The sequence below is a fragment of the Macaca mulatta genome, chromosome 3 (genome assembly GCF_049350105.2).
Source record: "Macaca mulatta isolate MMU2019108-1 chromosome 3, T2T-MMU8v2.0, whole genome shotgun sequence".
Taxonomy (NCBI): domain Eukaryota; kingdom Metazoa; phylum Chordata; class Mammalia; order Primates; family Cercopithecidae; genus Macaca; species Macaca mulatta.
Window position 1 is genome coordinate 109,682,687 of NC_133408.1, and position 15,703 is coordinate 109,698,389.

At 33.2% G+C, this 15,703-nt stretch overlaps 1 protein-coding gene across 30 annotated transcripts in view; it reads right to left on the bottom strand.

Annotated features, from left to right (window-relative positions):
* HDAC9 (histone deacetylase 9) overlaps positions 1–15,703 on the bottom strand; it is a 914,219-nt gene that overhangs the window by 396,291 nt on the left and 502,225 nt on the right. For 11 of the 30 annotated variants that reach the window (XM_077998033.1, XM_077998020.1, XM_077998028.1 and 8 more), the window contains 3 exons: positions 11,438–11,588; positions 10,283–10,409; positions 7,906–8,027 (listed from right to left, as the gene is read on the bottom strand). In XM_077998033.1, the coding sequence (XP_077854159.1) occupies positions 7,906–8,027; positions 10,283–10,409; positions 11,438–11,588 (400 nt within the window). The remainder of the gene's footprint in view (positions 1–7,905; positions 8,028–10,282; positions 10,410–11,437; positions 11,589–15,703) is intronic. The other 19 variants (XM_028845976.2, XM_028845962.2, XM_077998032.1 and 16 more) reach the window with 3 other exon arrangements.

Genomic DNA, 15,703 nt, shown 5'->3' on the forward strand with positions numbered 1-15,703 from the left:
ATCAATTATCTCTCCTGAATATATATTTAAAAATCTTCCACAAAATACTAGCAAATCAAATCCAATGATGTACAAAAAGTATTGTACAACACAAGCTAGTAGGATTTTCTGGTATATGAGGCTGGTTCACTATTTGAAAATTGGCTAATGTAAACCATTACATCAAATGGCTTTTTAAAAAATCATGATTATATCAGTTGATACAGAAAAGGGACTTGACAAAACCCAACATAATTTGTAAGGACTCTCAGAAAATTAGGAATAGAGGGAACTCTTGAATTTGGCAACACAAACACAAAATCTACAGCTAATATCCCACTTGATGGTGAGAAACAAAATGTTTTCCCCTGACATTGGGAACAAGGTAAGGATGTCCCCTTTTACTTCTCCTACTCGACATCTCAACATCATTTTGAATGTCCTAGCTAGTGCAATAAGACATAAAAAAGAAAAATAAAAAAGGCATACAGATTGGGAATGAAGAAATAAAGTAAAGTTTTTGTCCACAAATCACATCGTCTATGTAGAAAATCCCGAAGAATCAATAACAACAAAAAGCTCCGGCAATGAATAAGCTGTTACACAAATTTGCAAGATAGAAAGTTAATATACAAAAGTCAACTGCTTTCCTACATGCCAGCAACAAACCATTTGAATTTGAAATTTAAAACACAGTAACATTTACATTAATACCAAAAAAATTAGGAAAGTATAAATCTAATAAATTATGTAGAGGATGTAAATGAGAAAAACTAGAAAACTTTGATGAAAGAAATCAAAGAAAATCTAAATAAAAGAATTATTCATATGCATGGATAGAGAAACTCAGTATTGTTCAGATGACTATTCTCAACTTGATCTTTAGATGCAGCATAATCCCAGTTAAAATCCCAGTAAGTAACTTGGTCAACATAGCAAAACCCTATCTCTACAAAAAATACAAAAATTAGCCAGGCATGTTGGTATGTGCCTATGCTCCCAAGCTACTCAGGAGGCTGAGGCGGGGAGATCACTTGAGCCCAGGAGACTGCACAACTGCACTGCAGCCTGGGAGACAGAATGAGACCCTTTCTCCAAACAAAACAAAACAAAATTCCAGTAAGTTATTTCATGGTTATCAACAAACAGATTCTAAAGCTTATACTCAGAGGGAAAAGACTCAGGATAGCCCACACAATATGGAAGAAGAGTTAAGAGGACTTAAAGTACCATACTTGTAGAATTACTATGAAGTTACAGTAATCAGGACAGTGTGGTATTGGCAAAAGAATAGACAAGTAGACAAGTGAAATAGAATAGAGAGTACAGAAATAAACCTATACAAATATAGTCAACTGATCTTTGACAAAGGAGCTAAGACAATTCTTTGGAGAAAGGATGATAGTCTCTTCAACAAATGTTGTCAGCAAAATTGGATATCGATATGCAAAACAATGAATCTAGACAAGGACCTTATCCTTTTCATTGAAAGTAACTCAAAATAAATTATAGATCTAAATGAAATATTGTAAAACTTCTAGAAGAAAACATAGGAAAAAATCTAGTTAACCCTGGGTTTGGCAACAAATGTTTGGATATAAAACTAAAAGCATGGTCCGTGAAAGGAAATACTGATGTTTAATAAAATTAGAATCTTCTGTTCTGTGAAAGACAATGATACAAGAATTAAAAGATAAACTACCGATTGAGGAAAAATATTTGTAAGACAAATAGCAAATAAAGAATTTGTGCCCAAAATACACAAATAATTATTAAATCTCAATAATAAAACAACACAATTTAAAAAATGTAAAATATCTAAAAAGACATCACCAAAGATGATATAGAGATAGCAAATGACATATGAAAAGATGCTCAGCACCACTTCTCATTACGGAATTACAAATTAAAACTGCGATGAGAAACTACTACATACCTATTAGAATGACTAAAACTGGAAAAAAAACTGAAAATACAAAGTGCTAACAAGTACGTAGAGCAACAGGAACTCTGTTGTATTGCTGGTGGGCATGCAAAATGGTACAGCCACTTTGGAAGACAGTTTGACAGTTTTTTGTTGTTTGTTGTTCTTTTTTTAACATCAAGTCTTACCATATAATCCAGTTAATGCAGTCCTAGGTATTTATCCCATTGAGTTGAAAACATGTCCATACAAAGACTGCATATGAACGTTTATAGCATCTTATTCATAATCCCCAAAATGTGGAAGCAACAAAAATGTCCTTCAAGAGGTAAATGGATAAACAGTGGTTCAGCCATACAATGGAATATTATTCAGTAACAAAAAAAGCTTCAAGCTACCAAAATACATGGAAGAATCTTAAATGCATATTGCCAAATAAAAGAAGCCAGTTTGAAAAGGCCACATATTGTAGCTTTATGACATTCTGCAGAAGGCTAAACTACAGAGACAATAAAAAAATTAGCGGTTACCAAAGGTTGGGTGGGGGAAGGATGAATAGGTGGGACACAGGAGATTTTTAGGGTGGTAAAACTATTCTATATTGTTCTGTAATGGTGAATATATGACATGATATGATGCATTTGTTAAATCTCATAGAATCTTACAACACGGAGTAAACCTTAATATAAACTACGGACTGCATTAACAATAATCTATCAATAGTTGTTCTTTAATTGCAACAAATGTACCACACTGACGCAAGATATTTAAAAAGCAGAAACCTAGGGGTTAGGAGGAGGCAACAATAGGGGAACTCAACAATATCTGTTTGATTTTTCTGTAAATATAAAACTTTTCTGAAAACTAAAGTCTGCTAATTTTAAAATGAAATTAATAGCAGAAATTAAAACTCTGGCCCTAGTGAGTACAGAACATCAATCAGACTTCCTCCTACAATGAACAACAAAAACAAGCCTGCTGTTCCCTTTTTTATTTTATTTTTTAAGAGACAGGGTCTCCCTATGTTGCCCAGGTTGGGCTCAAATTCCTGGGCCAAGCAATCCTCCCTCCTCAGACTCCTGAGTCACTAGGACTATAGGCATGCAGCCTGCTGCTTCTTTGGATACCATAGTGAGCTCTGAAATGCCAGAGAATATGCAAAATTAGCAAATAACTTTACCCTCATTTTGACAATAGCCTTGCGAGTTGCCCATAGCTTAAAAAGAAAATATTGCTCACTTTTTTCTTAGCTTAGTTGTTTTATTAATAAAGGTGGAAGAATGTAAGACATTAAAAAGACCTTCTACAAAAAAGAGATTTAGTTTTGGTATAATAGAAATAAATAAAATTTCCTTATCAACTACAAACATACAGTCAAGAGTAAGCACTCCTTAAATCCTAGGTATGATCCTAAGTGCTTTACATGCATTATTTAATTGAATTCTAAAAATAACTGTGCAAATCAAGTGCGATTATTATCCTCAATTGACAGATGAGGGAATCGTGGCCTAGAGAGGTTAAATTAACTTCTCAAGATTGAGGACCCAAATTTTCAACTGGTATGTGTAGCTTCAAAGCCTGAATTACAATGGCCATATTACTTCTCAATTCTGAGAAAATGAGTATAAGATTCATTAAAAGAAGTTTATTTCAATAATTTTAAACAAGTTTAGTCAAAACAACGTAACCAAGATAGAGTACTAAGATATATAAAAATGCTCCAGTGTTTGTCAATCTTGAATAAGATTTTGAGCAAATATCATTATAAGCCTAAGCCATCTTAATGATATCTTTGCAGAAATGTGTATAATGTTCATGTATACAATGCACACATGCACAAGTGTATTCTGAAAGACACAGAATGAGGGGGAGAGAGAGGAAGAGATATTCTAAACCATTAAAAATAATTATTGTGTTAATTTTTATTATAATGATTTGAAGAGGTCATCAAGGTACTAGAACATAACTGCTGACTGCTATACCAAAAGGTAATTTACAAAGCTACATATCTCATCTCTGCCTTCTTTCCAATTTCCTCAGTGTGGAAAATGATACTGGCCTTCCAAAACCTTCACTTATGTTTGGACTCTTTCCATCTTTGAGTCTTATTCTAGTGTTGCTGACCATTAAAATAAATATTTCAGTGGGGCTGGAAAAGTCTCTTATTAGCCCAAGCCAAGCTTTATATGGCTTGTGCACTTTAAGAGGTTAATCTAGCCAGCCAACTCACTTTGTTCAGAAGTATTAAATGGAAAGACTGTAATATTCAAAGAAAGGCAAAGTTCATTGGGTAAAACCTCAATAATATAATGGAGCATAAAACTTCTAGAAATTTTTATCACGATATTTTATGAAACATATGCACACACTCACTGGAACAGAATCCAATCAAATGGTTTTGAAGGTCAGTTCAAAATCACCACATATGTAGAATCTCTGTGAGAAATATATACCATTTCCAAACTGCCAGGAAATATGTACTATTTCCAAAACTTCCTTTCCCTACTTGATAGTTTATCATCAGTTCAGCAGTTTACTATATAAAAACAATAAAGTCATCTACTACAGCAATGATACCATTTTCAGCCGAAGTATAAGTTTAGTAAAATATTCCACATTTTCATATCAACATATCCTTGTGTTATAGAACAAAATGAATTACAATGTATAATTCTAGAAGGAAGTACTATTTTAAGTGTGGGCAATGCATATAAAAATTAAAAACAATTATGTTATTTTCCACTTCAAAACCAGGGGCTGAAGGAGAAGACACTCCATTCTTACATTTTAAAGAAAAGTGAATTGGAATGGGCATGGTTAGAGCCAACTCTTAATATAATTCCATGTTTCTAAAATGCCCAAATTCTAGGAGCAACTATGATTCTCCTAAGGGGAAGGAAGTAAAGGTCTACTTTGCGTGACAAAGGTCAGATTTCTGCAGGCAAATGAGGTTTCTGTAGTTAACTGTTCCTGGCTTATCACTGTCTGGGGAAGGTCCTAAAAGGTCAAGAGAGGTGTCAAATTGTGTTCCCTGCTTAAGGGACATCCTAGGGCTACCTCAATCAATGTAAGACCATTAGGACTTTTCTAACTCTGATTCCAGTTTTACTCTTGTAAATCTTGCTTGCTAATACATATTGCTGATGTAGATTTAAAAAGAAACTAAAATAGTATCATACATAGATCAAACGATAGAATACACTCATTTAACAACTTCTTTTAACTCTAAGATTGAGTTCAGTGAAATCCAAGCAGACAAGAGAGGTTTAGAATCTGGCTCTAATAACAAAGCATCACTCTACAGTAGCTGTGCTGGTGTTTACACTCTATGATCAATGACACTATTCTAGATTTCATTTAGTATGATGTAGCTTTACACAAACTATCTTAAACAGTTTCCCCAGTCATCACATATGTTTTATTATGGTAAAATTTTATTGTTCACTTAGATTGTAAAGACTTTTGAGTCACTGAAATACAATAAACATTGAAGTCAAAATTATTATTTGACAACATTTCAGTGTTCTTCTTTTAGTGCAACTATATGTCTAAATTTTCTCACAATGGAATTGGAAATACACAAAATGGATTATATTTATAAAAGCTGAAAGTGTTCCACCTATTTTGTAATTAATGAAGGGCATCTCTAAGTATTTTAGATAGAGTGTAGAAAACATCTGTATTTAATTATATCTTACTTTTCTTAAACAGGCAATTGGAATTGAATTAAGGAATATTTTGAAACCCCTATAGAGATATTAAAGTATTAATGGCTGTTCAAGAACTTCATTGCTACAATGCTTGAAAATGTTTAGTTTTATAGATCAACAGCCAGATACTTCATAAATATCAGATTTTCAACATAAAAGGAAGAAACATGAAATACTGATCAAATACAGAAAAAATACCTCTAGAAAAGACCAGGGATTTTTCACTATTATTATATAGCACATAATAAGGCACAGAAAATGTCTTGCATATTTGTGCAAATTTAAATAGGGTTTGTAACATATATATCATGAGAAGGATTTCTTTTTAAATTGTGTTGTGGATTGGGAAAATCTACGAGAATAAATTAACAGCTTGTTATTCTTCACAGAGGAAAAACCTTAAGCTGTTTGCATGGCAACAGTGGGACACAAAGTATGAGTTTTTAGTACTTCTCCTTAAGTATTAAAAATATCAGATTTTCTCTCTGGGTGCTTAATGTTCCCAAATGCCACTTCTTTTCAAAGTCAGTATCAGTTCTGCAGTCAGTTTTCAATCTCCCAGTGGTAAGGATATATTCAAAGGCTCTGCGCTCAGCAGGATAGAAGTCTTTCTCTGTGAATGTAACTGTATCACTCATCAGTAACCTCCTGCCATAAGGGGAATCCATATTTTTCTTTCCTTTTAGTAACTCCTTGGACTCTTGAATGTCAGTCACTTCCCTAAGACCTGGGGTAGTATCTACATAATCTTAGTAAATAGCTCCTACTCATGCTACTCACAAATAAATGTCAAGCCTGCAGATCAAAGTCCCCACATTCTAAAACTCATGTCCTTTATGGATCACTTTTCATAAACTATACTCATGTTTTAGAAATAACATAGAGGTTCACTTTTTGCTTTCTTGCTTTTATCCTAGAAAAGTTTATTTATAAGACACTCTGATTTATAGATAATAGTGTGAAATTCTGATGCAATACATAAAACTCAATTATCTTTGTCTTTGAATAGCCTTCCACTGAAGTATTTTATAATACTTACCATCTTTTAGTAGAAATGCAAAAATCTTTGGGTTATTTAAATTAAAAAGCCACAGGTTGTTCTGCAATAGTTAAAGATCATTTCCTAGTGCCTACAATATATGCTAGATGGCCAATAATAAATTCTAATTCATAATTGATTTTATTTTTAAATCTTCATTATGCTACAGGTAAATGATATGACAGAAAATAGCTTCGGCATGTGTTTTTACAATCTATATTCATTTTAATTACTCAAAATTGCTTGGGAAAATGAATGTAATTATTTGAAATCATTTTCACTCTGCACTTATATAAAATAAATAAATCTATACTTCTTCAAGTAGATCTGAGTCAAATACAATAGACCAAGCTATCTTATATGAATATCTTTTAAGATCAGTTGTGGAGACAAACATTTTTAAATTTACTACTGTCTCTAAATAACTATATTTGGCAAACAACATGAGATTTAGAATAGAATGTACACAAATGCTATTTATACATGTATCTAGTTAAAGTTTAAACATTTATTATAGCAGTAAGCGCATATAAGACATTAAATATATATATATCAGAATGCTCAGAAAGGAGACGAAGACGGAACAACAAACACAATCCTTAGAGCCACAGAACTGTTTACTAAATTCTACATAAAAGCTTCATTGTGCTATTTCCCCTATATAAATGTTAACATAACTACATGAGATTATCAATTATAATTTCACTCTGAGTTCTATTATAATCCACGAGATATAAGGCACGTCACTTACTCAGAAGGTAGCTTTGGCCTTCACTGCTTTCACCATGAAAACAATGAAAATTTAAGGTTTGTAAAATATTTGTCAGAAAAATTAAACTTTATTGTTCTAATTTTTGTGGTAAATGGTTGAGGTACGGCAGAAAAACAGGTCAATGAAAGATATTACAGAGGCCCTATCTAATAGAGAAGTGTTAGGTTTTCTGAGATATCAAATTTTTATTTTTATTTATTCCTAATAAGAAAATAATTTGGCTAAAATTAAAATACGATGAACTTTTAAATTGAAAAAGAGGTATTTTGATTATGTTGTGAATCAACTGATATAGAAATAAGTAGGGTATGTGTGTGCATGTGCACGTGCTTATGAGCATGTTTGCTGATGCTGGGGGCAGGAGTGGGGAGGTATATTATCTATGATTCAAATCCTTTGACTTTCTTCTAGAGGTGTGGCAAAATGTAACTTACAGGTGTGTTACAGAAGAGCAAACAAAGTTCTTGTTAAACCAACTTACCAGTTTTTCGAAGGGGGAAATCATCCTTTGCATCTTGTGCTCCTGGTAATGTATACTTGTAGGATGGAGACGTTCCACTAAGAGGTGGAGAGCTTTGATCCAATGATGTGTGGTGGGCAGCCCTAGAAAAGAGAAGGAAGTTTCACTATTTACTCAGTAGTTTTTACTGCATGTCGGTCAGCAATAATCAGCTGTGCATGCTATACACGTGCCTCATGAGCTATGTTTATGCTCTTTCTCCTTAGTGTATACAAACCACAGCCTCATGTAAGCAAGTTCACTGTAGCAGTATGCTATTGAATGATGCAGGGTTCCTAAGGATGTCCACCATGTGCTTGGTCATACAATCACATAGAAAAGTTTGCTTCGCTACAGTAATTTATCAAGAGTCTGAGCTTTTGACAATTTGAGATTGTTGCTTATGCTCTCTTAAGAGCCATCTTAGGGGAAAAGTAATCATCTCAATCCTTTTTAGTCAATAGTATAAAACAATCAAGGTAAAAGTAAACATATGCAAGGACTTCATTTTAAAAAATTGCTAGATAGTACATGTGAGTACATGAGAGTAGCCTTTTTTATTGAAAAGACAGGATTTTGCCAGTGGACTCCCATCTCCTGACTTTCGTGTCAGTTTCAGTAGTAAAGAATGGGAATCATATTCTTTAATATGAAACCGATTTTTAAAAATGTTTTCTTTTTCCTGGGTGAATACAATCTAAGAAATGCAATTGTGCTGCTGGAGAATAGTTTATAGGACTGAACATTGACTATATAGTAGATATAAATATCTATAATTATATAAGTAACAAAAACAATGAACAGAACATAGTGCCACCATCACAATGATTGTTCTACCATTATTATTTGTTTAAAGCATACATTTTAGAGACTTTATTGGTTTAAGGATATTTCGTCTAGCTATAACTGGCAAACTCAGATTCTATAAATTAATCATTTGTGGTTATCTGAAGTTGGACTCTACTGAAGCTCAATTCCATAAAAACGAGGTAAATATTGCCAAGTAACGTGTGAGAGCTATGCTTAATATTACCTAAGAGAACAGCTAATGAACTTAACCAACAAATTCTTTGCATGTAGCTGTTCCTCATTTAAAAATGCTACTATCTTTTCTTAGAACTGACTTTAATTTTGAATTATGATTTAGCTATAAATTATGTGTGTAGTTTTAGGTAACAAAATCATGTTTCTTTTTAAATAATTTGTGATATTGATTGAATATCTGAAATTGTTCTTCAGAGATTTGTTTTTCATGTCAACTGATATACATGATAGAAATTATGAAAATCATTCAAAAGTATTTATAAAACATTATGGTATCTGTCTGTTACCTGTTTGGAGATGTAGAGAACGGCAGATACCTATAAAATAGGCTTATAAGTACATTAACTCTTTAAATAGAACTCCCAGGATGCTTACAGTATTAATATAACAGAGTAATCAAGTACTATTTCTATCTTTAATGGTGTGAGGGATTGAAAAATATGTAAGTGTAAAATTCTATGTCATTTGGTAAACAATTTTAAGAAAGAAATGAAACTATTATCTATTAGTCTATTATCCATATATAATTTGCCTATCAGTTCTTTGCCCTGAGTTTTAAAATCACCACATCCTCCATATTTTATTGAAATATTTGTGTATTGGACTTACGGAAATATGGTTCCATAAAAACCATAATACCACAATGTATTATGTTGTCGGGTTGTGTGTCAGAAGCCAAGCTATTATTTTGCTGTCTGGGAAGAAATGAGGTGAGGTACGCAGGTGTAAACTATTCACTGAAGACTTAGAGTTATTTATTTAGCAACCTTCCTTCTTCCCTTCCCTATCCTCCCTTATCTTCCTTTCTTCCTTCCTTTTTTTTCATTTGAGACAAAATTCTACTAAACTTTTAAAAATAGCTGACCTCCATCTTACACCAAGTCAAGTGTAATAAAATCACAATCTGCCAAATCTTTTGAAATTACTATATAGATATCAGATGCACCAGCTGAGAATGGAAAAATGCAAAGTACAAATGTCTATGCCCACCTCATATTTGTCAGTTATTCATTCATCAAAGAACGTATGTACTTCCTTGCCTTCAAGTTGATAAATGCCACCATTTATTTAGCACTTCTCTCTGTTATGTACTTTACCACATTATTTCATAGGACCGTCCCAGCAACCCTATAGGGCATGCACTATTATTTTTCTCTTTTTATGGAGAAGGAAACTGATCCTTTGAGAATTCAAGGAACTTGCCCACAGCCAGACAGTTGAGAAATGGCAGGCTAAGGATTTGTGCCCAGGTCAGCTAAATACAGAACCTGTGTTCTTTACCCCGGGAATGAAAACAGCCAAACACTGAACATACGTGTACCAGAGCTTGGGATGGCGGCTCACGGAATGATTTTTTCCATTAGTTGGAGTGTCTTTCGTTGCTGATTTACTCAATAGGAATTCTTGAAGCTTCTGCTTTACTTCTGTACTTGCCACTGCCCCTGAAACACAAACACACACACACACACACACACACACACACACACACACAGAAACAGATGTTGATGGTGAGTTTTGTTCTCTCATGCCTCTAGAATATTTAACAAAGATTAAGAAGTAAAATCGCTGGTCACAGCATATAAAGTTTTCCTATTAAAAGAAGAAACCACAGTCCAAATATGCTTTAGAAAATAGTACAGTAATGCTTTATAAATACTACTTAAACTGCAAATTTTCAAAAGACTTCAGCTATTTCTTTAATTACTTTTGCAGAAAGGGAATTCCCAAAATCAATTTTTTTACATTTAAAAAATACTGCAGAGGAACAAAACACTGTATTTTAATAATCAAGTTATCTTAAGGGATTAGATCCATATTAAATCCCTTAAACACATTAAAATGATCTTTTCTGAGTTGCTAGTTTGAAAACCTTAGTTTAAAAAAAAACCCTTTGAGCATTAAACAAATAAATATTGCTGACAATTCCACTTCAAGTCATCAAATTTTAAACCTTGCTACGACCTGATTTTGAACTGGCCTAATACCAGGGAATTATTTGGATCTGTCTCCCTCTTGTGGATAGTTCTTTTGCATGTGTTATGCCTTAAATCTTCTCAACGTTTGAGTATGCCAAAACTAAATGGAGGCAAGGCTTTACTTAGACAGCAATTATTACTTGGCCAGGAGTAAGGAAGGCATAGTCAGGAGATATAGATACAAGCTGATTATTAAACAAGATGGCATATATTAGACTGCTTTAGCATTACATTATTTTTAAGGTTCAAAACAACAGAAATTAGCACCTTTGCTAGATAATGCTATGTTTGCTTCTTGAGATGCTCTGCAGACTCAATGATGTGAGCTGGTATGTAAATGTCAAAACTTCACAGTTGGGTCTGTAATCTACGCTTTTAATTAAACACAGACAATTTTGATGAGTCTAACTGCACTCTTTATCAGGTTTTGTTCTGAATAATGATCAGCTAACGATGAGGAAAGAGAGTCCATCGTTTACCCTGGTGCCTCTTACTTTCTCGTCCTCTATCTTTGCCTCTGAGAGGAGGAAGCTGCTGTTCTCTGCGATGCCTCTCTACTTCCTGTTCTTGCCTCTGCTGCTCCAGTTTCTGCTCCTTTTCTAGGAGTTCTTGTTGCTGTTTTATGGCTAGAAGTTCCTGTTGCAACTTGCGAGAAGAGAAAGACATGAGAGTGTGCAATTTCTTTAGGCTTCATAGTCATCACTGACCAAAACTGAAATGTTATGAGCTTTTGGAACTAGTTTGTATTTAGTTCATATTTGTACCCACTTTTTCTGTAAATCATTGAAATCTAAGGACAAGCAACTAATGCAGTGAAGGTCTTAACATCACCAACAGGCAAGTTTTAGGTAGCTCCATTATCTGTGCATCCCTCTCAAAACTAACTACTATAAATTCACTCAGGTCTTCTCATTTCCTTTAATTAAATCTTTATTTCCTTTAATGAATTTTCTTTGAACACACAAATAGGGAAAGGTAGGGACTGCTCCGAAGTCTATTTTACGAAGTCCCTCACATTATAAATGAACAACTGAAATCTTCCATTCTTAGCCTGAGAAATGGTGTAAAAATAATCAAGGCAAATACAGAATGGTGAGATATTAAGTTAATTTGGGAAAAGTTTACCTGAAGTTAACAAATGCTAAAAATTTCAAAACCTTACAGAGCAAGTTCTCAATAGACTAATGCAATGTATATATTCATAATATGTAGAATATATATGCTCTCAAAATATCAAAATAGCAAAAGCTTTATTCCTTCATTCATTACACAAAAGCTTTTAGATTAAAGACACTGGTCAAGAAGAAACCACTTCCACAAAACTTCATTTTAATGTAGTACTGTTTAGCTTTCTGAATCCCTTGAATTCACTTTCAAACAATGGATGAAATGAATATGATGCATTCTTGTTCTCTATTTTATTTTTATTTTTGAGATAGGGTCTCACTGTGTTGCCCAGGCTGGATTGCAGTGGCACCATTATAGCTCACTGCTGCCTCAATCTCCTGGGCTCAAGCGATCCTCCCACCTTAGCCTCCTAAGTGGCTAGGATTACAGGCATATACCACCATTCCTGGCTAATTTTTTTTTAATTATCATTTTTAGTGGAGACAAAGTCTTGCCATGTTCCCCAGGCTAGTCTCAAACTCCTGGTCTCAAGTGATCCTCCAACCTTGGCCTCCCTAGCTGCCAGGATTACGGGTGTGAGCCATCTTGCCCAGCCTGAAACATTCTTTTTAATAGACATCTTGAGATGTCCACTTCCATTCAGACTGAGAAATATATATCTACGAACTATAGTAAATGTGCTCACTGAGGAATAACTAAGGATCTTGAGTTCTACTTAGGTTCTGACATTAGTAGATACGAAATCTGGACAAGTTACTAAACTACTCGGAGTCATAGTTCCTCATATGTAAGAGAGAGAACAATCTCTCTTTAGCCACATATTTATAATGTACATAAAATTTAGTTTTTAAGTTTGAACCCTATTGATTTTAATTATTATTATTATAGGTTGAGCATCCCTAATCTGAAAATCCAAAATCCTAAATACTCCAACATCTGAAATAGTTTGAGCACTGACATGATGCCACAAGTGGAAAATTCCATACCTGACCTCACATGATGAGTTCCAGTCAAAATGCAGGCACACAACACAAAGTTTAGTCAGCTTCACCCAGGGAAAAAAGACCCTTCCAGCCCCCGTTCAGCTGCAATACATTTTTTCCACATACACCCAGATTCACCCACATAAGCACACTCACAAAAGGTAACAAAATGGCATGTGTGTGGGCAAGACATGCCAATGGCATGTTCCTCACATTCAGACTCAGCAACGATAGTGATGCCAAACAACCACAGATTGTCCACATTGGTGGTTGAGACAATGACACCTTTCCTTTCCGAAGGTTCGATGTACCCAAACTTTGTTTGAAGCACAAAACTATTGGCAATATTGTATAAAATTGCCTTCAGGCTATAAGATGTATATGAAATATAAATGAATTTTATATTTTGACTTGAGTCCCATCTCCAAGACTCTCATTATGTACAGATATGTAAATATTCTAAAATCCAGAAAAAAAAATCCAAAATCTGATCTATTTCTAGTCCTGGGAATTTCAGATAAGGGATACTCAACATGTGTTTGTAGCTTTCAATACTAATGAAGTTAGTAAATTTTGTTTTTTGTATTAGGTGCCTAAAACTCTTGATTTTATACCAAAAAGTAATAGAAAAAAAATAAAAAGCTATTATATGGAATGGCATCAGAGTCACTCTGGAGCAACAGGAAGCTAACTGTGTATATCAACCATAATAGCCTTATTACTCACAGAAGGACACAGAAGCATTTCTGGTTACTCTTCATATTAAAATCTTCAGCGTTTTGGCTTCAATACAGCAGTGCCTTAATGGGGGTTATTATTCCATTGTAATGAAATAATATTCCATTATAGCAGGAGGAATGCTTAAATTCTGCCTTACAGTTAAAATCTATACAGATACTTGGGTTGGTCAAATTAATTTGGTGCCTCACCCAAAGCCCCAATGCATCTGAACTTTAATCTTTCTTAGGAATCTAGACAAGCACACAATTTAATTACCATAGCTACTATTCATTGTCAAAGATTGCATGAATGAGTTTTAAAACAATAGAAAGAAATAAAACTTTAGCCCTCTATTTCTAGATGTTCTGGCCCATGAGAAAGGCAGGGCAACTTAAGAGCTTTGGAGGCAGACAGGCAAGACTGTAAATCTTGGAGCAACAATTTATTGGCTGTGTAGCCTTGGAAAGGTAACATTATTTCTCTCTACCTCAGTTTACTAGGTGGAAAAATTGGATAACAGCATCTAACTCAACAAATGGTGATTATTACAGAAGCTAAAGACTCAAAAAGCTAATATAAATAAAGCATCATGTACTGTATCTTTCCCATAAAAATAAAATCTTAATGAAAAACATCAACTTTTAGCTTTATCCATAAAAAATACAAGACAAAATAAAAATTCTAAAAATCAATAAACTTCCTAATCTGAAAAGATAATATTAATTATGTCTTTGGTTTCTAAGAAAACAAATTATTATTTTAGAAAATCATTTTAAAAGCTAAATTTTCCTTGTAGCTATCTCATAATCCTTTTTTTCTCACAGGAGTCACTTTTTCAATATTTTCCAGATGTCAATAAACCTACACTATTGTTTTGTTTGTGCCAAATGAACAATTAATTATCTACTTGCTACTATTACCTTTTGAGTAAAATTAAGCAATAAATTTCTTTCTAAACAATTTATATCAATTTTATAGCTATAAAAGGCAGCAATAGAAATGAAAAGAAGTATCTAAAGCAGTAACTTATCAGTATTGCCCTGTATTTAGGGAAACATGACTCACATAAAGCAGCAATTGAACTACACTGATCCTTACATCTTAAAAGTATGGTGAAAAATGTACATTTTACTCATTTCTCTTTGCCATCCTAACATGCTGGAAGGAAAGAAACAGATCTAGGTATCAATGTTTCTATTATTGTTTCAAAGGTTAAATTTAAATAATGCTTCAGTATTCATTTAAAAATAAGTCTAAAAACTAAAGAAAGGCTACCCATACTTCAAAATGTAGCCATGAGCTACTGATTCCATTTGGGATAAAAGAAACTACTCTCACTTTAAGGTATTTTATAGATCAATAATATACAAGAGTTCCTTTTGGAAAGTTCACTAGTAAAAGAAAAAAATGTATTTTATATCACTTGTCAAAGAGCCTTTTTAGAAATATAAGATAATAAAGTTCTTCCAGGATTAAGAAACATCTTGTAAACCAAGTAATATAGAGAAGATAGAATTTTTACTTCCTTAGAAACTGTCATATTAATGTGGTAAAATTATATACTATTAACATTAGTTATCTATATCAACCCTCTACTGATGTGCTTGTACTTGATATGCAAACAATAAATTAAGTTCCTATAATACAAAATAATAAAGTATGAGATAACATAATTTATTACATTCATAAATTAGCAAGTGTTTGTCATCTTGAGTTGTATATAAAAATAAAATTTTTATTGTGAATCTTTGCTGCTTTTCTCTGTCATAATAAATTCAAATTAAATAGCCTTGTTTCAACTGTCTTTGTCAAGAAGTTGTGAGATGTTTTACAAATAAAGCTAAAGTAATATTTATCTCTGGAGATACAAAATAAAAAAACAGACACTTCTAATATTATTTGATAATAAGCTATTATTTTAAATTCTGG